General features: G+C 41.9%; 1 protein-coding gene across 7 annotated transcripts in view; it reads left to right on the forward strand.

Annotated features, from left to right (window-relative positions):
- The window catches only part of rgs12a (regulator of G protein signaling 12a), a 37926-nt gene extending 11650 nt beyond the window's left edge, over nucleotides 1-26276 (forward strand). For 3 of the 7 annotated variants that reach the window (XM_044183712.1, XM_044183711.1, XM_044183716.1), the window contains 16 exons: nucleotides 9118-9139; nucleotides 10252-10284; nucleotides 11277-11446; nucleotides 12261-12353; nucleotides 13130-13273; nucleotides 13812-13994; nucleotides 14099-14249; nucleotides 15081-15178; nucleotides 15427-15618; nucleotides 15977-16050; nucleotides 16138-16264; nucleotides 16722-16818; nucleotides 17173-17231; nucleotides 17698-17809; nucleotides 18042-18581; nucleotides 24952-26276. In XM_044183712.1, coding sequence (XP_044039647.1) covers nucleotides 9118-9139; nucleotides 10252-10284; nucleotides 11277-11446; nucleotides 12261-12353; nucleotides 13130-13273; nucleotides 13812-13994; nucleotides 14099-14249; nucleotides 15081-15178; nucleotides 15427-15618; nucleotides 15977-16050; nucleotides 16138-16264; nucleotides 16722-16818; nucleotides 17173-17231; nucleotides 17698-17809; nucleotides 18042-18581; nucleotides 24952-25238 — 2382 coding nt within the window. In that variant the 3' untranslated portion in view covers nucleotides 25239-26276. Of the gene's footprint in view, nucleotides 1-5653; nucleotides 5787-9117; nucleotides 9140-10251; nucleotides 10285-11276; nucleotides 11447-12260; nucleotides 12354-13129; nucleotides 13274-13811; nucleotides 13995-14098; nucleotides 14250-15080; nucleotides 15179-15426; nucleotides 15619-15976; nucleotides 16051-16137; nucleotides 16265-16721; nucleotides 16819-17172; nucleotides 17232-17697; nucleotides 17810-18041; nucleotides 18582-24951 lie in introns of those variants that run through there. The other 4 variants (XM_044183715.1, XM_044183717.1, XM_044183714.1 and 1 more) reach the window with 4 other exon arrangements.

Below are 26276 nucleotides of genomic sequence, written 5' to 3' on the forward strand. Positions count from 1 at the left end.
ATGTAACTGTGGTTGCTGAGTTTGCTGTTTGACCACACTGTAACCACGGAAAATACCCGCTGCCTCGCCATCTCTCGACGGAGATTCACTGCAGCTCCACTCTCCACTCTATGACATCATCTATCAACATTCAGGATTATGATTTTTTTTTTTTTTAGTTAACCACACAGCTCTTCATCATCCCCTGTTGATTGGCCATAGGAAGACCTGGTCTGAACCAGGATGTCTAGGGATGTGATACACAACTTCTGGAGGTGATTCATTCCCCACACACTGTTTACCTTCCTCAATCGTACTATTATTACATTTCTCTGCTTCACTGAAAGGGAATCTACTGCCAAGGGTGTGGAGGTTACTCAACAAGGAACGGCTTTGGAACTGCCAAAGTCTTTTATCACCTCCCTGGTAACAGTTTAGACATGTCTGGGATACAGTGGGCAGCTCGCCGTGTTCAACTCTTTACCTCACACCTGTAGCTCAGACGAGGCCAGGGCACGTTTGCTTCCCATCTTTGAGGCATTGAGCAAGACAGCTTGTCTTGTTTGAACTGGACTGGAGAGGAATTGCAGGGAGGCTCAGAAAGTGAATGTAGTAGATATTTTTCTGACCTTGTGTTGGCGCAAGATGCTGCAAAACCAGGCCAAGGTCTTGTCTACTTCGCACTGTGGAAGTCATAAACATGGATTGTTGAGGCGGCCAAGTTACTCTCCCTGTGATATTGTGAGGGATTGACTTGGCGCTCTACTTTGGCAGGCTAAACACTAACTTTCCCTCGTGAAACTATTTCTATAGCATCTTCATCCTGAGGTCAACATAAAGAAATATGATATATCTGTTTTATGTAGCTTGGTTATTGCAGGACCTCATTGCTTTAGGTTGAGTAAAGTGCTGCATATTGTTCATGTTTTGACCGTTACCATCATGGCATGTCTTAAGGCAGTAGATAACAAGGTTGCCCTGAAATGCAAATTATGTAATAATGTAGTACTAGATGACTTTCATATTATGAAATATACACTAAAGCAAAAGGTGACCTGTACAGTTAGTTTACATATGACAGAGACAAATAAGTGTCTTGAAGGAAGGATGCAGATATAGGTTGTGTGTGTAGACAAAGGCTCACACTCAAATGTATGTATTTCTGCATTTTTTGCCACTGTGAGCATTGCCATGAACTTATCGGCATGCCAAATACCCATAAAGACAAATTGCCATCCTGTAGCTCTTAGCCTCGAGGGATGAACTTAAACCAAACTTGCCTTCCCTTCTTTCCCAGCCTCACTCAACCGGCTCAGGTTCCCTGCATGACCAAAAGCATTAGACAGTGGGGTGTAAGGTCAGGAGGACCTACACAGGAAGTAAACAATTATGGCAGTTCCTTGTCATTGGCAACATATAGCTTTGTACACTTCCAGGAGGCAGATATTCATTCATACCGTGGCCTTATCATCACACAACAAATGTACCCAAGCACCCAGACTGTTCAAAACACTGTACACTAAGTTTTCGTGTAAGTTTGGTGGAAAACCAGGGGGACTCACAGGGCTAATTATAAGTGTCAGGTTTCCGGTTGGAAAGTCCATTCCTGCTGTTTTTTTATGGCAGAGAAAGAGAGCAGTAACAGGGTGTGGTGGCATCTTATGTGGTTTATCCATCTCAAGCCCTCCAGGCTCATGTGAGCACAGCCCTTTATCTATGATAATAAATTGAGATGGGAGGGGTCGTGGTCACTGGTTCTAGTTTCCCTCTCTGAAGTTATTCCATTTTTGTGGGCTTCAGCTGTGCCTTGTAAATCAAATGCATTTTATTTGTTCCTCATTTTGTATACAGCATTTCCTCCAACCTGACCACCTGTGACATGCCAAGATTCCTTTTTGTCACTTCACAGTTATAGTTATAGGTAGTGAGTCCGATGCTAAGAGCTGTACGGGTTCATGCAGGTTAAGATCAGAATTTACATTGTTGTTGTAAGTTGGGAAAGAAAATTCTTCAGCAAAGGATAAAAGGTAAACATCTCCATTCAGAGGAATGCTAGAACTCTCTGTCAGCTTTTATATTTATAACACACACGCACACCAGCAACACTGAACAAATCATAGTAATGCCACTTTAATCCAGAAAGGAGCAGAGCCGTACCCATCTGCTGTGGCCAACCGGTTAGAGTTGGGGAATGGGCAATAGATTACTGGCGATCAGGGGGATTAAGAGATGAAACACATTGTGCCGATGGCCTCTGTTTGCATGTAAATCGCTCATGTTTTTAAAGACATTGAGAACAACCCATTTGTTAGTTGAGGGGATTACACTTAAAATAGGCCTCAGCACAAGTCTGGACTCTCATGGCTCAGGGCCCAGGGCCAGAAATGTATCCACCCAGCATCAGTGCAATGTTTGATTGAAGATCTTTATTTGTTTGTTTGACAGGAAAAAACATTTTATTAGATTAGTTTTTAGATTGAACTTCTTCTAAAAATTCCCACTCAAGTCCTGGAATTTAGTCTCATCTGTATGCATGGATAACATAACATGATTGTACACAAAAGATACACAAAATATCTAAAGTTTTTTAATGTAAATATGAGCCTTAAATTCCTTGCTTTTCTTTCTCTGCTAGTTGGGTAAAATAATGACTTTCACCAACAGATATGAAGGATGTCTCGTTTCACCCCTGTATGTTTGTTTGTAAAATATAAAAAACAATTTGGCTAAAATTTTGAGGAAATAAATCCCTTGGCCAAAGCATTGGTTGGTTAAATTTGGGTTCTGAATCTGAATTTGGATTTTGCCATTAGACAAATCTTTTTTTTTCTATGTTTTGTTTTACAATAACTATTATGCTACTATGGAAGAATGAGGGACTACACCGTCTTATTATGCTACTGTAGAGGCAGACATCTGGAACTACCAAGTTAATTGCAACACACTATTACGTTTTGTCGTGTTGATGAAGATTTTTGCACAAATCGCAAGCCTTTTACTTTCACCTTTTTGGTTTTAAGACTTTAACTGACTCAAGAATCATTAGTGTCAGTGTGGAAAAACATCTAAAAGTGATTTCCTAGAACATGTGAAACTCAATTAGATCATATGAATTACACCTCTGGCATCCTTTTTGAGGCTCTCAAGACAAAAATAGGATTCCTCAATGGAGCATAAGTCACATATTAAGATGTGCTATATTTGCTCTGTGCACATCATGAAAACATGTTGTTGTCTGACGAGTTCTATAGAGTTTCACAGCCCGTGATAGATAGACATATTGCAGATAGGAAATCTAAGGAGACGCTAATTGTGTTCATGTTGTTTACCATTCCTGGCCCCCTTGCATCACATAAGCATGCTGACCTCATCAGATCCTTGCTAATGTGATAGTGTCTGGCAGATTTGCTGTGGCAAACAAGATTTCCCACAGTAAAAACACTGGATCCCAATCCTTAGCCTCCTAAAATCAAACACACGGTTGTCTGTCTACACTATCTTCACTTAGATATTGTCAGAGGAGTTTCATAATTCTCTAAATCTAAGTCTGTCTCCCTCTCTCTCTCCCCCAAGCTCCTTGCTTGGTTGGGAAAGAAATGTCTCTTCCATCTTATCAGTCACCGCGCCCTCGCCCTTTCTCCCTCAGAAGGAAGTTGCCTCCATGCAAGGCTCTTTCTTAATGTTATTTTCAGGGGATAGTTTGTCATCTGCCGCAGATAGCAGACCGAGATTATTTTCCATCTTCAGTCAAGATTGCCTGGTGGAGAACTTGACATGCAATTAGTGAGGTCTTGTGACAAGCAGTGCTAATTGTTGCTGTGAAGCCTGTCTAGAAATGTTTTCGCAAATTGATTAAATCAAGTGGCGGCTCAGAGCTCACGTGAAACCTATTTACTTTGTGGCAGCAGTTTCTTGCCAAAGCAAGAGATAGAAAAAATGCTTTTCCTGCAGGTATGGTTGGAAGAGTTCCAACATGCTTTGCTCTTGTTATGTGCTTATAGTTGTGCTCACCTGGCTGCAGTGAACACTCAGGGAGGTCAAAGGGCAAAAGTAGACCTGAAGGGCTGAATTGTTCTGTGTCCTGTGATTTTGTGAACACAATTATGGATGACTCAGCTCAGCACCATGAATAGCTTCTAATTACTGCATGAATGATTTATCTACACATTCAGTCTTTCTGTGTTGCAATTCTGCATTATAGCTTAAAGTATGTAATTATCTGCATAGTATAGTGTTGAATGTACTATTTTGCACTAACAGGAAGTGATACAACGTGCACTGATGAACATCAAAACTGCAACTTTGGATGGTGCTGTGTTGGCCAATCAAATTCATGCAAGCACACATTCCTGTTGGATTACTTTTCTGGATCGTATTTCATTGTCTCATCTTATCTTTGTGAAGGCTGCGTCCGACAATTTTTGTAACTAAAATCCACAATTTGTCTGCTCACTTTACGCAGTAACCAGGTGTGCAGAGGTGGGAAACTTCTCTCATAACTTTTTTTTTTTCTATCTTCACACAACTACTTCGGTCACTTTTTGTGTGTACAACCAGGTGCAACATATGAAAGGTCTCTTTGAGGAGAGACTGTCCAGAAGTGTGCGTTGTTATTTATCTGCATTTGTACAATTCAGTGCAACACTGTATAACCTAGTGTGTTTGAAGCATACTAAGGCCTTTTCTCTCACTCCTTCCCCCATTTGTCCTCTCTCTTTCATGTGTTTGCATACACAAACACACACCCCTCCTGAGGGGGTTAAGATGTCATCTGCGATTGCCCCCTCTGAACCATCAACACAGCCATGCACATATGACAAACATCCAATTTCCAAAGTGATAGACCATGTAGAAATCTAATTAGACAGGGGAAATCTACCATGAAAACCAGGCTGTTAATAAACACTGTATCTTATCCATTATTTACGGCAAAATTAAGTCCAAAGAATGCTAGCTCTTTTGCTATGGGAAAACCTCAGAAGGAGCCACCCATGCTTTAAGAATAATAGTTTGTCCAAAAACAGTCAGCATACTGATTGTAGAGATTTGCCAGAAATGTGGAGGCACAGTGCTGCAGTGGAGACAAGGAGTGATGCCAGAATAAAAACCAATTTTCTTTTTTTGGTACATGAGCTAAATTGCTAGCAGAAAACACCGCTTGATAGAATTATTACTGTTGGGGGCGTAAGAATGGTCCTTTGTGACAGCGGATAATGAAGCTCAGAGTTCAACTCGTGGGCTACCAAACTTTTTATTTTGATTAAACAAAATTCATCTGGTTTCATTTTAAGCTGACTGGGTATTTCTTCTCTCTTACAAGTAAAGACAGAGTGCCCCAACTGGAAACAAAAGAGGGGGGGAAAGGCCAGTGTGGTTTTGACATGGCGAGTGTGTGGGTTTTATTTTATTTTTTAATTTTTTTGAGGGGAATAAAGATGGGGTTAATTCATCTGATTCCTTTATGCCACTGTGGCAGAGGCTATATGTATCTTCGGGTGGGTTGCCATGGCAACAGCTGTGGAGTAAGGAAATCTTTCTTTCCTCCTTCTCACCCCCCTCCTCCTCCTCCTCTCCCTTTCTGTCCAGTACCTTGTCAAATTTCTGCCGCTCTCTCCCTCCCTCTCTTTTCCTCTCTCTCCGACTTGTACAGACATGGTTTGCAGAGTTTTGGGTGGGGAATGTTCAGGTATGCGTTCGCACACACACACACACACATAATCTGTCTGTGTGCTGCTGGTGTAGCAGACTAGGGAACAATGAGTCTCAAAAAGAGACTTTCCTTCAAGAGGACCTGGAACTTCAACACTGTAAGTAAACTGTGGTTTGCCGAGCGAGCCTCGTCTTCCTCCTCTGTATGAAGCGGGGAGACTCCTTTTGTTCATGTCAGCTGTTTTTCTCATTAATCTCTCTCTTTGTCGCTTGTCTCTCTCCCACTCAGAACAGCTGTTTGAAGCGGCGGGGACTCATGGTTGTTTGTTTGCGGGGTGCTAGAATCAGCCGTGACTTGTGTAAAAGTTTAGAGGAGGCTTTTTTTTCAATCTGACTGTGGTAAAGTGTTGAACAGGGTACATCTCAACCCAGTTTTTTGAAGGTAGGAACACGCCTAAACAAGTCCAAAAGATAAAAGTTACTTTTAAAAGATGCGAAATACACTCTGTGAGGGGTGTTAATGGGTGACATTAACACTTGTGTGTATGTGGCAGCTGATTTAACACTGGTGGAAGTGTGTTTTTGTCGATGTGGCTCACTTCAGATCATACACATAAATCTGTCTTGGTGTGATCATCTACGTTCCTTCAGCATGTGGTGTCTCGGGATGCCAGACTGTACGGCGTGGGGGCCGTACCACAGTAAAGCTGGCAGACCATTTTCCAACTGGAGAGCCAAATCCTGCTCCACTTGGAGCCAGGGTACTCGCTGTAAATTGAATTGTGTGTCCATTTGGTTTGTAACAACCTAATGTGGACAGCTTTCAGGGGGATTCCAGCTGGGAAATGGGATCTCTGAAATTCAGCCCTACATGAAAAGGATCAAAGAGGGCGTGTAGTACTTCAGAGCCACCCATGGTGGACCAGCTCGTCACCAGAGGTGTCAACAGAGGAAGGGAGTGTGTGGACAAGAGGTGATGGTGTGCTTGGGTCATCACATCAGCCTCATTGTAGTGGATTTGAGGGCAAGGAAGAAATAACGAGTTAAAAAACACACAGCGGTGTGTGTGGTCTACCCCCTGCAGCCTCAAACATATAAACACCCACCCTCTCAGTCAATTGATTGGTTGATCCACAGATTATTAACCAACAACAATTTTTAATAGCAGATTTATCATTTAGGTCAATAATCAAGCTAAAAAGCAAAACATTGGTTGCTTCCAGCCTCTCAAATGAGGATTTGCTACTTTTCCTAGTTTTATATCATTATAAAACTGAATATCTTTTGGTTTTGGACTGTTGGTTGGACAAAACAAGCAGTTTGAACAGGTCCCCTTGCTTTCTGGGAACTTGTGACGGGCATTTAATCAATCTATTGTTTGAAAAAAATTATCAACAAATGAAGCGACAATGAAAGTAATTAGTTAGTTGCCCCATTTGAGAATGCAAGTCGAATTTGAATTCAATCTAATAAATTATGTCACAGTTGGTCAGCTTAGATGCAGGATTTTGCAACATTTCCATTTATTTACACTTCCGCCTGCTTACGCAACTTATCATGTATTTGTCATCAACATAATTTTCCTCTGACATGAGTGTGGTTTAAAAGATCAACTGTGTGTGTCAGGAGGACATTCATTACTATTTATTGTATTTACTCCCACTCTTATTGCATGTCTGTGAATAAGTGGAAGTTCCACTCTTACAAGAAGTTGATGTCTGTCATATTTTGTCAGCTTGGAAGTCAAATCTCTCCATATATAGGTTTGGTGTTTAAAAGTAATATTGACTCCCAAAGTATGGATAGGAGTGAATACACCACCAGTTTCAGCCTGGAGACCTTTTGTTTGTTCAAAACTGAAATGTACGTCACATTGTCTGATGCCTGTCTTGTTCTTTGAACAACAGTGAACCACAGTCGCAATACTGTATATATTTAAAATTTAAGTTTTAGCTGCTTTTAGACCAAACGGAAAGACACATGGAGTGGGTGTTCTCTCTTTTCTCTGTCTTCTGTTTCGGCTTCACGTTGGTCCTCATCCTACCCACCATGATTACTGTACACATGCTAACCACCACTGAAGGGGAGGCTTTTGGGTGTTGACTATATGAGGTTGGACTCAGCAGCAACAGAGTTGTAAAGAAGCTGTGACAGACAATTAGTGGTTTAGCGGTCTATGTCTGATAGAGCTTTTACATGTGGTCACTCCCAAAATGGAACAACGCGTCACGACAGTGCACATGTCCGTGGTCATGTCCCCTGCCTTCAGACGACCAGTAGCATCAACAAAAACTTAAAAGAATAGGCTGGTCCGCATTATGTCTGGGCTTGTTCTATGGCTGATTGATCAAACTGAAAACTATCAATTAAATCCGCCAATTTAGAAATGATACTATGAATAAAATCCGACAGGAAAATGTATATCTGTATGTTTCACTTTCAAAAATAGCTTCAGCAGGCTGCATCATTTCAATTAAATTTAATTGTTCTATAGTTTTGTAGCTCTACAGTCTAGTATTCTGCAATTCCACTAAAGCACAAACTGTGTGTACTGCTCACACCAAGGCACCAGCCTGGCAATAAGAGCCTTGTTTAGACGTATTATCAGCCTTGAATATTCACACTTTGAAGTGGCAGCTCAGAAAACACTCCTCTGGAAATAGTCTCCCCTTTTCAGATGAATCCTCCAACGCACCGATTTATCGAGTGTTCTTGGACCAAGCCCTAAGATGCGCCTCTCATATCCTCCCCTGCATTTAAATGTATTTGCGACAACAGCTTCACAGTTTGGGCTTTAAATCTCTCTTTATTAGCCTAACCAAGATGATGCTAACAGGTTTTACAGAAGCCCAATGCTGAGGCAGTGATTTCAAATTGAAGTATTGCCAAGTAGATATTTGTTGATCCATCATAAGAGCAGACACGGGTGGTGTTTTATTTAGCATTATTCTGTGGCTATAATTACACCTAATTATGGAAAGTTGTCACTGTGTAATTTCCACGCCCAATAGGGGTGCTTGTGCTGTTTGCCTTTTATTCAGGGACATCTACACATGCATAAACCACTTGTTCCTCGAATTAGCAAGTGAAAAGAAGACCATTACGGCCACTGATGGCTTCTCAAATAGCCCTGCCTTGATGAGCTCTGATCTTTGTGACTGCAGTTAGCAGGAATGCACACATTCAAGGGCTCTGAAGACAATATGAATATATAAAATGAGGGTTGGGTCCTGATGTGGAGGTGTGAACATCTGTGTGTGGTAGAGGCAAGGGGTCCACCCACTTACAAATTAATGGACCCAAGATCCAACCCTTTCCTTGTAGCACACACACACACTCTCACACATACAAACCACAAAGACACACCTCAGAGCGACTGGTGGGATGCCTGAAGAGACACTGCTATCAGCACCGTCTTCAGTCTCTTGTCTCAGCACAGGAGGTCATGAGGGCAGCCTCTCACTCATGTCTCTCTTTGTTCTCTTTCAGTCTGCTGCTTCCTCAGATGGTGGTGAGTACCATTCCTTTTTTACTACTTTAAAACACTATTTTCTAAAAATCTAAACATGATCATTTGATAAGAAATATAGGATAGAATGCCAGCTCTGTAAGTGAATACTTAAAACTCTTTAAAACATTTTTTCTTAAGGAACATGTTTTGATTGTGTCCATCTTGCAGTGCTTTGCCCAGCCTTTTTAGGGTCTGAATTTTTATTTCTCATTTTCTGCTCTACTCTCAACACAGAACTTTGTAGTTGCTCAATAAAATGGTCTAATAAAAAGACTTAGCGTATTCACTGTAGGCAGAATGTCTCATTAACAAAGGATGTTTGTTGAGCGTGTTTTGGGTTACAGTCGGGGCTAGCGTGCATGCTGTCTGGTCTTCCCTTTCATAGCAGTTTACATTTGCTAACAGGCTGACCGAGGCTGCGGTGAGGAGTGCAGCTCCGCTCCTTTCACTGTGGATGTGGATCAGACATGCACGGCTGTTTGCTTTCTAAAGCCATCTCATTAACTGAGCAGCACACAATGTGGTAAACACAGATCCTAGTCCTAATAAATTAAAAGTCCAAAGAAATGGCTTGTCAGCGGACTTATACAGCGGCTTTCAGTGACACAGGGAAACGGTTATTTGTAAAAAAAGAACATTTCACAGTTCCTCAGATTGTCATACTTAACATAAAATCTATGCAATTTTAATGACACGTCTATTGATTCTGTTGGGGAAATCGCTAAGAAACTAGCATATACTGTAGGTTTTAAAAGGTCATGTAAAGGCCACCTTATTCATAATCTGAAAGACCTCACTGTAAGTATGTTAGTGATGTCATGTACTACTACAGTGCTTTTATTTCACAACGCCACAGTTGGAACTACACCTATTTGTAAATCCACCCTAGCTCTTGTGCAGGCGTGCCGGCAAGATGAAGATATGCTGTACCATACCTGACCTAGCTAACATTTCTGTTCCCAACAGCAGAGATACACTCTGTTAATACCAGTTGCCTATGCCAACCAGTTGACTCTCAACAGAATGACAACAGCTATGTATCTGTAACAAATCCCACTGTGACCCTTTGTTTTTTGTTTTTACCATGCGCTCCCTGCCTGGTCGGCCCACAGCTCTAAAGTGGCCATCTGCTGCCATGATAGCAGGTATTGCAGGCCCACGCCCCCACTTTAGTTGAGTACCAGTTCCTGGATCCCCACCCACTCTCCCTCCTCGTGTCCCTTAAATCAGCCATGTCTCCCCTTGTTCTCTCTTCTTTTATTCTGCTCCCTCTTTCTACTTACCCCCCCACTCCTCTACTACCAACTGAGTGACATCTGCTGTTTCTCTTTGTGGGATGCAATCAGACCTGTTAGCACTTACCTCATAACATGTTTTGAACTTTGACATTCAGTCATTGTGTAACATTCACCAGTGAGAGGTGTAACAAAGCTGTAAAGTGTAACAGTAAAGAGCCAAACCCCTTGACCATTATCTTATAGTCTTATATCTTATAATCCATTTTCTGTTTGTAATTATGTTTGGTGCATTTATAGCTTTTGGCTCTCCATTGTGTCTAGATTGTTTTAAGACTTAACTCAGGATCAATGCTTTTATTATATTGCTGAAAAAATTATTTGTCTTTCCCCTTTCCTACAATTTCCCTAAGCCAAATGTGTACTCTTACTGAAATTTTTGAAAAGATTGTAGTGAAAGTTTTAGGTATCCTAGTTATATCCTAGAACCCGAATCCAAAATCGTTCCAATGTTAGAAATGTGCTGTTTATCGTTTTGCCTGTTTTCTTGTTTACACTTTCACCAAAAAAGATAGACATGCCTACGTTTGTGAGGGCCTTTTGAAGATGTATACCAATACATGATATGTTTTGTTTACGGTTTCTTAGAGGAGATCTACAAAAGTCTTTATAAAAGCTTTGTTTTCCGCTATGTATTAAATTACAGCACTCAGTTTGCCTTCTCAAAAATTCAGGCTTGCTAACAAGTCAAAATTGTGAAAAGGAAAAATGCTAAAATCCACAGGGATATTTAGAAGGCTGAGAGGGCTCACAGGAGAATAGCGCTAACATTCCCTCTGGCTGGAATTACCCTTTAACATTAGAGCCCTCTAACCTTTGCATTTCGCTCTCCCGCCTTGCAGACTATAGTGGAGTCCAGTTGCAGGGATGCTGCAGCCAGAGCAGCCTGAACAGTAATGGCAGTCTTCCAGGAGCAGGCAGCCATCGAGGGGTTCCGGAGCAGCGCGTGGCCAGCTGGGCCGCCTGCTTCGAGCGGCTCCTCCAGGATCCAGTGGGTGTGCGCTATTTCTCGGTAAGAAAAAAAGTTTCTCAAGTTGATTAAATCCTGCCAGACTTTACCAAAAGTGAAAGTTGTTGACATGAAGTGCCTTGGTGCTTCAGATTTAAGAGGAAAACAAAGTGGGTGAGCAGCAGGCTTGTGTGTTGTTTGGATTTTATTGACTGTTTCTTATTGAACCCTTGTTTTTATTCATGGCATGCTATTTGAGTAGGAACGGAATCCAAAATATGTTGGAAGCAAAACCATCTTTATGAAGAATGTTCTCTATAGTTTTACACTTGTTTTTATGTGCTTCTCCATTACCTGATGATTGGCCATTATAGCTGTAATTAGGGGCATAAAAATTATGCATTCTTACACAAGGCTGCTGTGAATGCTTTGTCATGTTAGACCACCTTCCTTCATGCATTACATTGTTTTCACGCAGTTATTACATTTTGCTAGAATAGCAAAATAGGTACAAGTTCAGAACCAGTTCTCAATATCCAACCTCAGTGAGTACAGGCATCTCATTTATGTTACCAGACCTCCCACATAAAAGATGTGTCTTTGAATTTAGCCCACAACACCTTCAGAAGGCTCGACATTAAGTTCTGGCATCCCAGAACCACCTCGCTCCTCACCTTCCCTCAACACTGATCAGCGCTGCACTCGCCTACACTATCCTGCGCCTACACGTACACCAATCTTGTTCACAACATTGCACCCAGTAATTTCTTTCCTCACTACTGGTCTTAACAACAACAACATCAGCAACATCAGCAACTGGAAAGATGAGAAAATGATTGAGATCATATAGAAACTCTTGTGCTGTGTCTCTCCACAGGAATTTCTCAAGAAAGAATTCAGTGAGGAGAATATCTTGTTCTGGCAGGCCTGTGAATACTTCAGTCATGTCCCTGCAACTGATAAAAAGCAGGTAAGTCCACAGTATGAACCTACAGATGCTCTCAGAGCTGTTGTATAGTGGTATTGTATACTGTGGTCCACTGGGAATTGGCAGATCATTGCCTGGAGGGGATAAGTCATCAGATAAAATCATACAGTGTGTGATATATAAAGAGTCTAATCTTAAACTGCTGCCAGGCATTGTCAAGTTTTTTTAAACATGTTTTATGTTTGCGACTGACATTGGGGGCCTATGATGTCACTTGTGTGTTGCCCGAAGGAGACATACCGGTAAATAAACAGTTTTACCTGAAGTTAGCGTTACAAAGTTCACTCACCTCCAATTCCCTCTGTAGGCTATACAGTCCAGGTTTCCCACACCTCTCCATCCAGTATCTCACCCAAACTCTGTGCCTTTTCCTCCTTTTTGGGTCTTTTCCATGCAAATTACACTGCATATAAACAGTGCAAGCTGCTGGTTGCCGTCCACGTTTATTTTGGGCCAAGAACACGATTGGTGTCCTTTTGTGTAGCAGGAATTCTTGATTCTCTCTTCTTCCCTTAACCAGTTCTGACCCCTCATATTTATCTCGAGACCCCTTTGTGGGTCCCGACTCCCAGGTTTGGAACCACTACTTTATAGCACAGTAAGATAGAAAGGGTAAAATCACATTAAATGGCATCTTGATGCCTATATAATTTGCGTGCAAAACTAATTAATAAAAGAGTAGATGTAGACGACATTTAGCAACATCATTGTATACAGTTGTTCTTGAAATTCTGCATCATCAAACCTTTTTCCTGCAGCTGTCCCAGAGAGCTGGAGAGATTTACAACAGCTTCCTGTCCAGCAAGGCCACCATGCCGGTCAACATCGACAGCCAAGCCCAGCTAGCTGATGACGTCCTCACCTCCCCACGGCCCGACATGTTCAAGACACAGCAGCTACAGGTACCAACAAGACAGCCGTAGTAGTGAGCCCATCTCTTAAGATCTGTTGGTTGATAAATAATATGTTGCGTATTATTTGGGGGGGGGTTGTTCTCATCTAGCCTTTAGTCACTTTGCACAAGCATATTGGGTTTTTTTGGTGGCCATCTGGGTTTGTTTACGAAAGGGCTCTGAGCCTTTACCAGAGAGATAAACACAAACTGGCATACACCCACAGAGGATCTAGCGCATACTGTACACACATAGACATGCAGTCAGAGATCTGTATATTTTCAGCCTGCACATGAGCGTGATAAAATGTTAGCTGTTAAGACACCTGTCATAACATCAGCTGTAACCATATGTTAACACTAGTAGTTTCTTCTCTCTTGTTTCTGTCTGTTTTTCATTTTCTCTTCTTCACTCCCTTATTTTTGACCCTACATGCCTCTTTGTGTATCTCACCTCTTCCTCTTCATTACTTTCACCAACCCCTTCTTCTTCTGTCTTTCACTGTTTGTTTACTCACAAACACCACTCTTTTTCTCCACGTCTACAGATCTTCAACCTGATGAAATTTGACAGCTATTCACGATTCCTCAAGTCCTCCCTTTACCAAGAGTGTATGCGGGCTGAGGTGGATGGCCAGCCCTTGCCAGACCCCTACCAGATTCCCTGCAGTCCTGCGCCCTCGAAACACAGTGCCAGCTCTGACCGCTCCACCCTTTCCACTCCGAAAAAGGTGCCACTGTTGCTTTTTCACTTCACCAGCAGGGCTGGTCGTATGACATTGCTCATCTGTCTAGTACGGCAGGTAAAATCTTTGTTTTTGCCCCCCACCAACAGGAAGTCAGAAAGCAGAGGTCAGGGAGGTCACTGAATGAAGACAGCAGAGATGAGAGCACTGACAAGAAACGTGGCATCTTCTTCTCATGGTCCCGCAACAGGAGCTTCGGGAAGGGCCCAAAGAAGAAGGACATTGGAGACATTAATCTCGGTAAGAAATCCACTAACAAGCCTGTCGCCTTCCAGTTAGGAAGATCCCCACTGTTAAAAACTTCTGCAACACACAAACTTCCAAAGTGCTGATGTGTCCTTGAAGAAGACGCCAAATCGCTGCCAGCTCCAGAGTTGCCATGAGCTTCGTGCGGGGGAGGCATGTAGAAACAAAGCTGCCCCGCAGTGATCAAAGTAGCACACACACGCTACTGGTACACTGGAAAACACAGACTTGTTGCTACTCTGACATTTTGACACACTGAGGAGGGTATTGTTCACAAAGAGCCAGTGTTTTAAAGTCAAAACATGGTCAATATGGTGATGGGAAACGTTTTGGGGGGAATTTTGATTATTATAATATCATAATGTAGCTTGAACTTTGTCTTATTTCAAAGGCTACAATTGACTAAAATGTCATTTGCTGATTTTTTTTTTTAGACTTTTAAGCTTAGTGAAATACATTAGTAATGCTCATTCCTCATTGTTTTGTTTGTGAATATCCTCTGAATCTTAAAGCGGTCATACAGGTATTCAAAACCCAATATGCATTTCACACTGGTGCTTTAACATAAATGTCTCTCACCGAATGTAGCTTCCCTTAAATTTAATGAAACACCTACTGTTTATTCACAAATATCTTGTTTGATGACATGCACCTTTTGGCTTCCAAGATTTTGTTGTGACAAACTTCGATCATAAATAAAAAACATTGTTATTAGTCATGTTATAGCTTGACACTGTCTTGGTGTTACATTGCCATTTAATGCGAGTAGTGTGCAAATGTCTCTTATCTGCATGAATTCATCGTCCTCTGTGCTGTTTTGTACAGACTACTGGGGCAGTAATGGGCGGAGGGAGTCCCAGGGCTCCTTGTCATCCGGTACCAGCCTGGAGATGGCCACTTCCTGCTCTGCTGGCAAGATTGAGGTAAGATTCCTCTGGACAGATCACCATGGCTACACACAGCCCAGTGTCTGGTGAAGCCATCATAATAGGCCAGAGTTGTTTTTATTTTTTACTCTTTTTTTGTTTATGGATGGCACAAATCAGAGGGTAAAGAAAAACTGAAGCTACAATTACAACTGAATCTATGTATGCTTAACACTTAAAAGCCATAACCCAGTCCCTCTTGTTAAGTTAAGCCTTTGAATCTTTTTTTAATCATGTTTCCTTAGTCTGATAATCGCCACTCGGTCGGAGTATGGGAACGTTCCCCCAAAAACTGCAGCGTGATGCTGCCCGACGGTTCCTGCTCCTCTATCACTCTTCGGCCCGGTGCCTCCATAAGGGAAGTCCTCCAACATCTCTGTCACACCATTAACGTCAACATCGCTGCTGTCGACCTCTTCTTGGTGGGAGGGGAGAAGGTGAGGGAGCAGACGCCGGCAGCAGTTTACTGACTTATGCTAAGAACATCTGCTGTTAATAGATCCCAAAGCAGAATGCCGCTGCAAGCCCGTCTTGAATTAATTGACTCAACCCTGTCTTTATTATCAAACTTTGGTAAACGACTACACTTACCACTTCAATATACTTTATTTTGTGAGCATTCATTGTTAGAACTTAACTGAAAAAAGCTGAATTCAACCAAAGTGAATCGAAACGTTACAAAAGGATTAAAGTGGAGAATGTGTCTTTTAGTTACTGTGCAAAGATGCTACGGTACGTAGTGTGTTTGGGGCTTTATGTGTTGCTAATGTGCAGTTTCATGTTTTTTCCTCATAGCCTTTGGTGCTGGACCAAGACTGCTTGACCCTCTGCTCACGAGACTTGAGACTGGAGAAGCGAACCCTGTTTAGGTATGAATAATCAATCGAAGCCTCTCAATTTCCTTTCAATGTCACATTTTATGTCGATGCTGACTTGTGCTCTTTCTTTGCTCCTAGATTGGACCTGGTACCCATTAACCGCTCCGTGGGGCTGAAAGCCAAACCTACCAAACCAGTCACTGAGGTCCTGCGACCTGTGGTGGCCAAGTATGGCCTCCACCTCAGTGATCTTGTGGCCAAAATAGTAAGTTGTCCCCGATGGCTACAATGCCTTAATCTTTTTGAAGCTCCTGTGTGTCCAGAGAGCAGCCTGTGCAGTGTGTGACAGTGCCACAGGGTGGAGTATCATGTTTAGGGGAGGGAAGCGACCGCATCCTTTTCCATCTCTACACGGTGGTTAGCACTCTGACTCAGCCCAGCCTCCGAAGATGGAGCACCAGGGCTATAATTAAGAATGACGACACCCCTCAAACATGCCGACTCTTTACTCCTCCCCTAAACCCCTGCCAGATGATTTATTTTAGTCCTGTGGGTTTCCAGGCATTATAACTGTATTATACAGTAGACCAGAGCTGAAAGATGGTTTATAAATTAAGCAAAGGCTTGTGAACTCAAATATCAGCCAGAGAAATTGTAACATATTTAGACTTCTGCACAACAGGTGAAGATACTAACGTGTTGACCATCAAATTGTGTTTTAGAGTGGAGAAACTGAGCCTTTGGACCTGGGTGCCCCCATATCGAGTTTGGATGGCCTGCGAGTTGTGTTGGAGCGAGCAGACCCAGCTTCAGGCAAAGGTAAGACCATCTAACACGCTGTAACCCAATATTTAATACTAAATATTACAGAAAATAAGAAATTACCTATATTTATAATGGATATGAGAAGTTGTTTTTCCCACTGGAACATGTAAACTGTGTTTCTTTACTGGGTTGCCCTCTCTCAACCAGTCACCAGAAATGTAACTGCCAATTGTAAATCATGTCCACCTCTGTTATTCCATTGATTAACATATTCAAGTTTTGCAGAACATGTCTCTCATGTCTAAAGTGTCCTCACCTCCCCTCTCTCTGTCTCACTCTCTCCTCATCAATTTCTCAACCTGATGAATTTTTCATGGACATCTCTCTCTTTCTCTCCCTTTCAAATAGACAAATCCAAGTCCTCCTCCTTAAAAGGCCACCCTCCAACCAGGGGTTTTTCTGCAACAGTAAGTACTCACGACATCTTTATTCTCATACAACATGTTGCCTAAATGTCCATATCTGGTGTTTTGTCCTTTCTATTGCTGCGCTGCTTCTGCAACATTCAGTATCATTTGATAGTGGCCCACGTTAATCTTTATTAACATTTACAAGCTTTAAATTGGTGTGTATTTCCTGATTTTTTTTTTTTTTTGTATTCTTTGCCCTAACACTGCCTGTGGCTGATTCACTTGCTCATATTTCTCCGTATAGGCAGTTAGCATTTGGTCTAGATACTGGAAAGGTCAGTTAAGACACAGAGCCGACAGATGGACCAGGCTCGTCTTTACACGAAGGTCTCCATAAATCTGGACACTTTGCTCAGTAGAGTGTATAAAACAGGGTAGCTCATGCTTAGCCTCCCCCTTACGACCCCCCCCTCCCAATCCCTCCATCTCCTAACAGAGTGCATTGTTATTGTTGCATCTGCAGGGAGATGAGAGGTCAACACCAAAGGACTTTTCTGTGAGAGCAAGTGGACCAGACTCAGCACTCCCAGGGGAAAAGAGAAAACAGAAAAAGATTAATATAGATGAAGCTGAAGGTAAATCCCCCTTTTCCTTCTTTTTCTCTTTTTTTTTTTTGACTTGTTGGTGGATTTCCTAGCACTGCTTTGCCTCAGGACTAACTGATATCTTTGGCAGCTCTGGAGGGTTATTTTCTCTGGCAGGTGTGAGGCTGCTATGCTGCATGTTAAACCCAACTAATCCTTTTCTTCCAGGTGCTCACCTATACGGGAAGTTTAAGTGAGGTAACTTGTTTGATCTTTTTTGCAGAATTCTTTGAGCTGCTGAGCCGGGCACAGAGCACCCGAGCCAATGACCAGCGTGGACTCCTGAACAAAGAAGACCTGGTGCTTCCCGACTTCCTGCGCCTAACCCCACCCGACCAGGCCTGCTCCACCCCCGACTCCCTGAGACAGACCCGGGAGAACGGCATCTCCTCACGGGGGGCCCTCACCTCCAGCCTACGTTCGGAGAGCCTGGACTCCTCCCTCAGCTCCAGTGCTAATGGACACTCCGGAGCCAGGCGGTGCCTGTTGCCCCCTCCTCGCCACCCAACTTCTGGCACCCACCTGTCCCCCATCTCCCGGTCCATAGACACCCGACCAATTCTCCGCACTGTGGAGGAGGACACCCACACCGACCTGACCCTCGTTGGGGAGGGCGACATCAGCAGCCCAAACAGCACCCTGCTGCCTTCATTACCGTCCCCCATGCTGTCCTTCGAGAGCAGCCTGCCTGAAGCCAACTTCACCCCGCCACCACCCTGCTCCAAATCTCAAGACACAGGTGGAGAGGGAAAGTCCAGTTCAGGTATTTCTACAGTGTAACAAACCAGTGCTCTGTGTGTTTGCGTGTGTGTGTTATGTGCATGTGTGCGCTCTCTCCCCAGTGGTCTAAACCCGACCACCTTCATGATGAAACTCCCACTACACTGACTCTGATGCACTTTAATGACAAATTGATATTGACTTTCTCAGTTTGCCAATCATTTAAACTGATTTGTTTTATTAAACTTAGCAAAGCATGTAAATAGTGATGTATATATTTTGTTCAGTGAGTAACATTTACTTGGATGTCACTTCCCACGCCAGTTAGTTTGTTCCAGTAAAATTTTTACTTTATTTTGTAGTTTTGGGTGCATAAGAGTGCTGATGTAACTGATTGCAGAGCTTATGAATATTAATAATATATGCATAATGCATATGGATCATTGATCAATATTTGACAGTACTGTAGTCAGTGAATGTTCTGAAGATTATAATTCAGAACAGTGAAAGTGATGAGATTAGCAGCTGTGTTTCCTGGCATTATGGGTTCATGATTTACAATTAGAAAACATCGTAGCAAACTAGACCCATTAAATTGTTTTACAGTGTTGGACCTGCGAATGCTGAACAGTCATTACAACACAAATGCTGTATTCCTCTCCATCCCACCACCTCTAGTTAAGAGCAATTCAACAATGTCAATGTCAAAAGGCTTTTTTTTCCTTACACAACTCTCTAAAAACCGGTGAGTCATTAAATGGTGTCAGCTCCTGCTGTAGCAATATGAGCAATGGTGAAAATAATTAGTCATTGGAGGACAAGTACTCCTTAGCACTGGTGACATTGTTGAATTGCTTGTCATTCTTTATCTGGGTCATTCACTCCCTCTCTAGATGCCTGTTGAAGATAATCCCTGCCAATAAACTCTGTACCTGTGATTGAGTAGATATAATAAATGTTAGAATTGGAAATCATTCTCGTCTGTCTTTTATCCCCCCCCCCCAACACCACCACCACCTCTCCGCCTCTGCATGCCTTCTCTCATTCTTCCTTAGCTCTGTCTCATTTTGTCTTGTGGCTTCCTCCTCTCATCAGCTCCCACTCCTTTGTGTACTTTCCTGTGTGCGCTGGTGTTCTCTGCTCAGATTGCGTAGTGTGGCGTGTTTCTGCGGTCTTTTTAAACTTTGCTCGGCCTACCTGCTTGGTGTATTGTTTTTTTTTAGGGGGTCACTGCTCTGTTGTGTGTAGCTTTAGCGTGGCATTGTGGATCTTTTGAGTCTTGTGTTAAACTTGTTTTGTCAAAGCTTGCCGTTGTGTGGTTCATTGTGTGTAGAGTGCAAGATCATTATCATCTCCTGCAGATGGATTTAATTTTCTATTTCCCGTCCTTACTTGTCATTTTGCCCACTCCTCCACTGTGTATGTTTCTGAGTTTTCATGGTAAACAATCAAGTGGTGAATTGATTTGTAATGGTGATGGTTTTTTCTACAGTAGATTTGTAATTTGTGGAGTTGTCAGAAATGTATCAACTAAGGCCAGAAGCTTTCTGTGTCCAGGAAACCTTCTTTGAAATGCTGTGAACTCAACAAGATAATCACACTCAACATGTTTTCCAACAACAAAGCTAGTATCTTGCTCTTCAAAGCACTTTATGGAAGGGGCACGAGCATGTTCACGCTGACCTTACTGCCTTGTATTAATAGCCATACTGTAATGTAAGGTGATATGTACACAAGATGATGAGGAGGAATCGAAGCCTTTCAGCTCCTCTACAGACTCGCTCCTCTTTTCTGGTTGCTAAGTGCATCAGCCTGATTCTTCCCACCACCGGGCGCCATGGTAACCTTATCCACGAGTTGACTGAGCTACAGATAGAAACTGTCACTACTGGTTTTCATCTATCTCCCAACCTATTTCTCTCTGTCTCTCTCTCTCTTTCTCCCACTCGCTAATCTGGAAGAGCTATGATTCGATATATTTATATTTTTAACACTATTTTGCCACCTCAGTGCGGCTGAGGCTGTGAGAGATCTGCAAACATGGAAATGCAGCACGTTAACACGCCTCCACTTTACCACTTTTTTAGAGACTTTATGAAGTTGTTACATTTGAATTTGGGTGGAAAGTCACGCTTACAGGCTTAATAATGTGTTTTAGAGACAAACACCTGCTGAATAAGTCAGAGTCCATCAGTCCAAACAAGTTAACGATGGTTCATTAGCATTTACCCTCTTTTACTGTGTCAGTCTGCATGATTTCAGTCATTGCAGACATCCCTCTCTAGTTTGTGTATTACTGTTAAACTGACGCCCTCTGCTGTTCCAAAGGAATAGATATAATTGCTGCTGAGGTGGATCAGCATGTTATGAGACACATCATTGCCACAATACCATAAATAATAAAGTGCTGTAGAAAGGAAGAGGATACAGTCCAACTGCTTACTCTTCTTTACATGAGTGTGAATAAAAGATATACTATGCTTAATTGTTTCCTCTGATTCTACTGCAAAGTCACCAAACTATACAAGTTAATTCATGCTTTTAAGGGACACATTGAAATTCCTGCATAGACCACACTGATTCAGTTTATTGAGGCTACAATTTCTCTTGCACTAAAAACCAATATACCCTGACATCAGTATAAGCATTTGCATCTAAAACAGTGGCTCTAAGGCGCCAGGTCTATAGTACCAAGAGTATATCCGGCCCTGCAGGTAGTTTACTTCATTTACTTGGCAAATCAGGTGTAAATTAGGCCCTGATTAGACTGTTAAAAAACAAACCACAGGGGCTCTGGTCTGTATCCAGAAGACCAGAACTGAGAACTGCTGCTCTATGTTACCATGATTATTTCTTAATCATGGCTGTAATCACTTCTCCCTGTCTGGCAGGCTTTGGGTCTGTAGGCTTGGTCAGAAGGGATTAGGGAGTCCACTAGGGGGCGACATCACACAGTGTAACTCTATTCATATGACTGATTTGAACTCAATGCATAGAGTTTTTAGTTCAGTCAAGAATAAAGCTGGCTTCTTCATAAACATGGCTGGAAAATAAGCAAGAAATTGTAGAAATTATTAATTCAGCAAGTTGAGATTGTGATTCCTTTTTCCTCTGCAGTCAGGGTGACAGGTTAGTCGCTCAGGTTTTAATTCAGAGGAAAGGTTTGGCCCATACGGAGAAGATTAAAGGATTCCTGGGAGTAAATGGGACATGTACCTGATGGCCAGGCTTAGCTATCTCAAAAAGTGCTCTGTAATGACTCTGTTTCAGCAGCACACCTGAGGGACCATATGGCTCAGTTTGTCTTCAGGCCCGCTTCACTTTCTTCCTCCTCGTGTCAGCTCTCAAAGCTGGCAGCCGCTGACCCAAGGCCAGCCTTATCATCCATCTGGCGGTCAGAGGAGGACTTGACGCAGATCTTTGGCAGCCAGCCCTCAGTGAGGACTGTAGCTGGGTCTGTTCCAGTCTGGCTGGTCTGTCTCAGTTCCCCGGCTGCTGCCACGGCTGTGGATAAGACTTGCCACTGGAGGCATGGTCATGTTAAACGGCTGTGTCAAGACATAATTTTTACACAGCAGAGTCAGCACGCTTGAACATTTTGTGTGAGAAAGTTGTAGGGGCAAATAATGACTTGCAGATAAGGCAAGATGTACAGAAACATTGATCCATAGAATTTAAAATAAAATGATTGTGTTTCCCCTCCTTCCAAAGATGTATGAGTAAGCAAAATCTGGCATTTTGAATCTCAACATGGTCATTAATTGTAAAATATACTAAATCCTTTTACATTTTTGTATAAAAACTGGTGGCATGGTCACTCAATGGTTATAGTAGGACTGTCTCCTCTCAGTATGCCCTGTGATGGATTGGCAACCTGTCAAGGGTGTTTCCCTGACATTTGGCCGGGAAGCAGTCTATATGCTTACTTGCTGAGCCTTAACACTAATAAATGGGTATAGAGCAGTGGTTCCCAACTTTTTTTGGCTTGTGACTAGAGCTGAGGCGATTAGTCTACTGACAAAATAATGAATCGTCAACTCTTTTAATAACTGGTCATGTAATTTTTCAAGCAAAAATGAATATCCCTGGGTATTGGACAGTTGGTTGGACAAAATAAGACATGTAAAGATGTCACCATGGGTTCTGGGAAATTGTGAATTTTCACTATTAATTGATAAAAGAAAAGGCAGATGAATAGGCAGTTTCATTGATAATGAAAATAGGTTGCTGTCCTACTTGTGACCCTTTATAAAGAAGCAAAGTTAACTTGTGACCCCCTGTCTAAGGTTAAGGAGTTATGAGCACTTGAGGCAAAAAGTGATTTTTACCTTCACACATTATTTTTTTCAATACATTTTGTAAGCCTGGAGAGATAAAACTAACCAGTATTTTACAAGAAAATAGCAATAGATGATAAGGACTTTGGCTAAATTTCTAATCATCTCATTGCCCTTAAGATTTATCTTGTAACCCCTTGGGGGACCCTGATCCCCAGGTTGGGAACCACTGGTGTGGAGAGTGGATGAGAGTGGGGTAGACGATGGATGGATGGATGAATAAATGTATGGTTTTGAAAGTATATTTAAATAAAAGAAATTTCAATTCAACAAACCCCAATTCATCAAAATGCGTCATGTGACATCTCTGCATACCAGCATAAATACATCACATCCTGCGGAAAACCCTGTGACGGAGATTTGTGTTGATGTAGCATCAATTATATCTCATTTTAATCAACGTCATGCCTTGATTGCCAAACACAAGACAGTATCATGTCCTTGGATTTCAGACAGGACCTTGTTAAAAAGTCCTTGAAGTTGTTTCATGTTCACCTTGGTGGTACAAGTTGTACCGTAGTCATGAGGGGTCTGTGTAAGATCAGCTGTTGGAGCTCACAGGCTGTGTTTACATCTGTACTGAACAGCAGTGAATCACAGTCAGCAGAGTTAGGAGAGTCTATGTGTTGAAGTGTTGTGTTTGAGTCACTCAGGCCTCTGTGTTTAGTCTGTGGGGTCACAGGGTTCACATAAGAAGTGAAGAGTTTATCAGTCATCATGACTGTAATGCCAGCAGCCCTGAAACCTTGGTTTTTAGGCCATTAATAAAGTCCGAATGAACTTGCATGAGAATAGGGGAATTTTAGAGTCCCCATGCCCACACACCCTCTTTAAATGTGATTTAAATGTTTATTAACTTGTGTTTAGGGCCGACTGATGAGGTAATGCAGCCCTGAATTGTTTGAAATGAAGTACGGTTATATTGAAATATACCATATGTGACAACATGGAAATGAATTCATATAATTCATCCAGGTCCAATTTCATTCAGTTCTTTCCCATGATTTGGCAAGCGAGTTAAGCAAGTTTGAACCGAAGCAGTTATGTCATCGAGTTTGTCTTGACAACAGATGTCCAGATTACACAATTTATCTGATTATACAAACATATTAAGTTGATGTGTTCATTTGAGTGATGTCAAGTTAAAATGCATGTGCACCCATGTGATGGGTGACAAAGTTTCCACTTCTTAGACCCTCTGACATCTCGTATAGTCATGCTAAGCATCTGGCCAGCATGCAATATAATGTCATTGCTGTCGCCTGGAGGTCCACATGAGTCAAAGGTGCACGGAGATGAAGCGAAAGCCAATTATAATTAGGTTTTTTGTTTAGTCACTGTTATTTAAAAACACATTTTTGACAACCATATGTAAAATGAAGATTGTTTGCCTGTTGTAATGTGCTTATTTAAAGCTGCAGTGATCAATGTTTGCATATAAACAATGGATCAAATTACTATGTGAAATGTGAAAGGACCTACAACTATCACCCAGCACTGCAGCTTTTGCTCTATGCAGTGTTTTCTAGTTTTAGCATTTTTTAGCTTGTTGTTTTGGTTTTCCCAGCCCGCAAACTCTGCTACCTTCAACCCCATTTCCAGCAGCAGCAGGCAGCTGATAGCTACTTGGGCTGCTAGCTTCTTGGGCTACCTGTCCAGCACCAACCGGCAGACGGGGTTAGCAACTGGCTGGTGAACACGAAGGAGCATCTAGTGGCTAAAAAGAGTTGGTGGAGACCAAAACAGAACTTACAGTTGAGTGAATATTGGACTTAGATTTGTCAGCTGGATGAAAAATCAACTCCAAATGAACAATATAATGTTGCTCATCTCTACTGGACGTGTAAATAGGTAAATCTTTGCTAACATGTTTGGTTAGAAGGTTATTTCAGTGTTGTGTTTTCATGTTTTTCTGCTGCCCCAGTGACCAAAAAATCAATGAGTGCAGCTTTAAGTGTTTGCCTATTTGCCATTTTTCACAACCACCCTCATAAATATTCAAATAGGCATCTTGGCCGTCCATAATGCATCAACTCACCTTGATTCTTCCATGTCTTTCTTTTCTCCCATGCACAGAGGGAAGAAAAGACCCAAGCTCTAACACCAAATCACCCACCGATCGAGCCGACGCTGCACAGCCGGTTCAGGAGGTGATGGATGTGGAGGGGGTACATCTAGAGGAGGGAACACTCGAAACATCCCAGGGAGAGGACTCTGAGCTTAGCCTGAGCTTCCAGGGCTACGTTGCTGAGCTGCGGCAGTGCCAGAGCAAGATGAGGAATGCCCAGATACCCCATAACAGCCGCAACCCACCAGAGGGCAAGGACTGCAAGACAGACCTTTACAAGGCCACAGTTGTATAAAGGGAAACCCCACTGCTGCACTTTTAAAGCCTGAGGCACTGTCTTTTGAAAGAGAACTAGTCAAACAATGGGCTGCATGTACAAAGCTGTCAATTTACACTCCAAAAAATTAATATTATGGTGGTAAATATTGTATATTTGTTATGAATTCTGGTGTCTTCTTGATGATTTTTAGTACTGTTTGTAATTTTGGGACAGTGATATGTTTTTGTTATGTTATAGTATAATAATGAAGTGCAAAGCAATTCTATTATGAGCCATGTTAGACCAAGGACAACCATGGAAGAAGCCTGAAATTAACTTTTGGGTACCAGTTTCTAATTAGTCAAACATTATAAACAGTTTATAAGTTGTAAGTAATGGGTTTATTATAAGGCCTTACTTTCTAATAAGCCATCGAAATGAATTAAAGAGCTAACTAAAAAGTTATATTAGTGAACAGCCAAAGGGATTAACCATTAATTAAGATATTAATTACAATTTATAGACACTCTAAAGTTTGACAAAAATATCTTAACCCAGTGTCCACTTACTAGCCTTTTCCACTAGCCTTCCACTGAGGAAGAGATGCTGTTGAAAGCTCTGGAAAAAGCTTGTAAATGTTGTTCTTATAAATAACTTATAATTGATCTCTAAAGCATTACCAATTAATTAAATGATCGCATTTATAAACATTAAATAAGCTATTAATTACAACTTGCAGTATAAAGACTTTAGGAAGGCAGCGAGATGCTGTTGAAAGCTAAAAAAAAAAATAGTATGTGAACCTTGAGTTTGATTTTTTTATCAAACTACTGTTGCCAGAAAGTGGTACCCGCGTTTCTTGAACCATATGCTAGGCAGGACTCTGTTTTTAGGATCAAAAGGGAGGCAAATCACAATTTTGTTGGATATTTAAATATTTCCTGTTTACATCTTCTTCCTGTGTTTTACAGATAATACATGATGGTACCTTTATTGCCTGTACTTCCTGCTTCTGTGGTTTCGAGGTTGTCCACATGTTGAATGATTAAAAAGCTTTGATGGCTGTAATTCCAA

This window comes from Siniperca chuatsi, linkage group LG22 (genome assembly GCF_020085105.1).
Source record: "Siniperca chuatsi isolate FFG_IHB_CAS linkage group LG22, ASM2008510v1, whole genome shotgun sequence".
NCBI lineage: Eukaryota > Metazoa > Chordata > Actinopteri > Centrarchiformes > Sinipercidae > Siniperca > Siniperca chuatsi.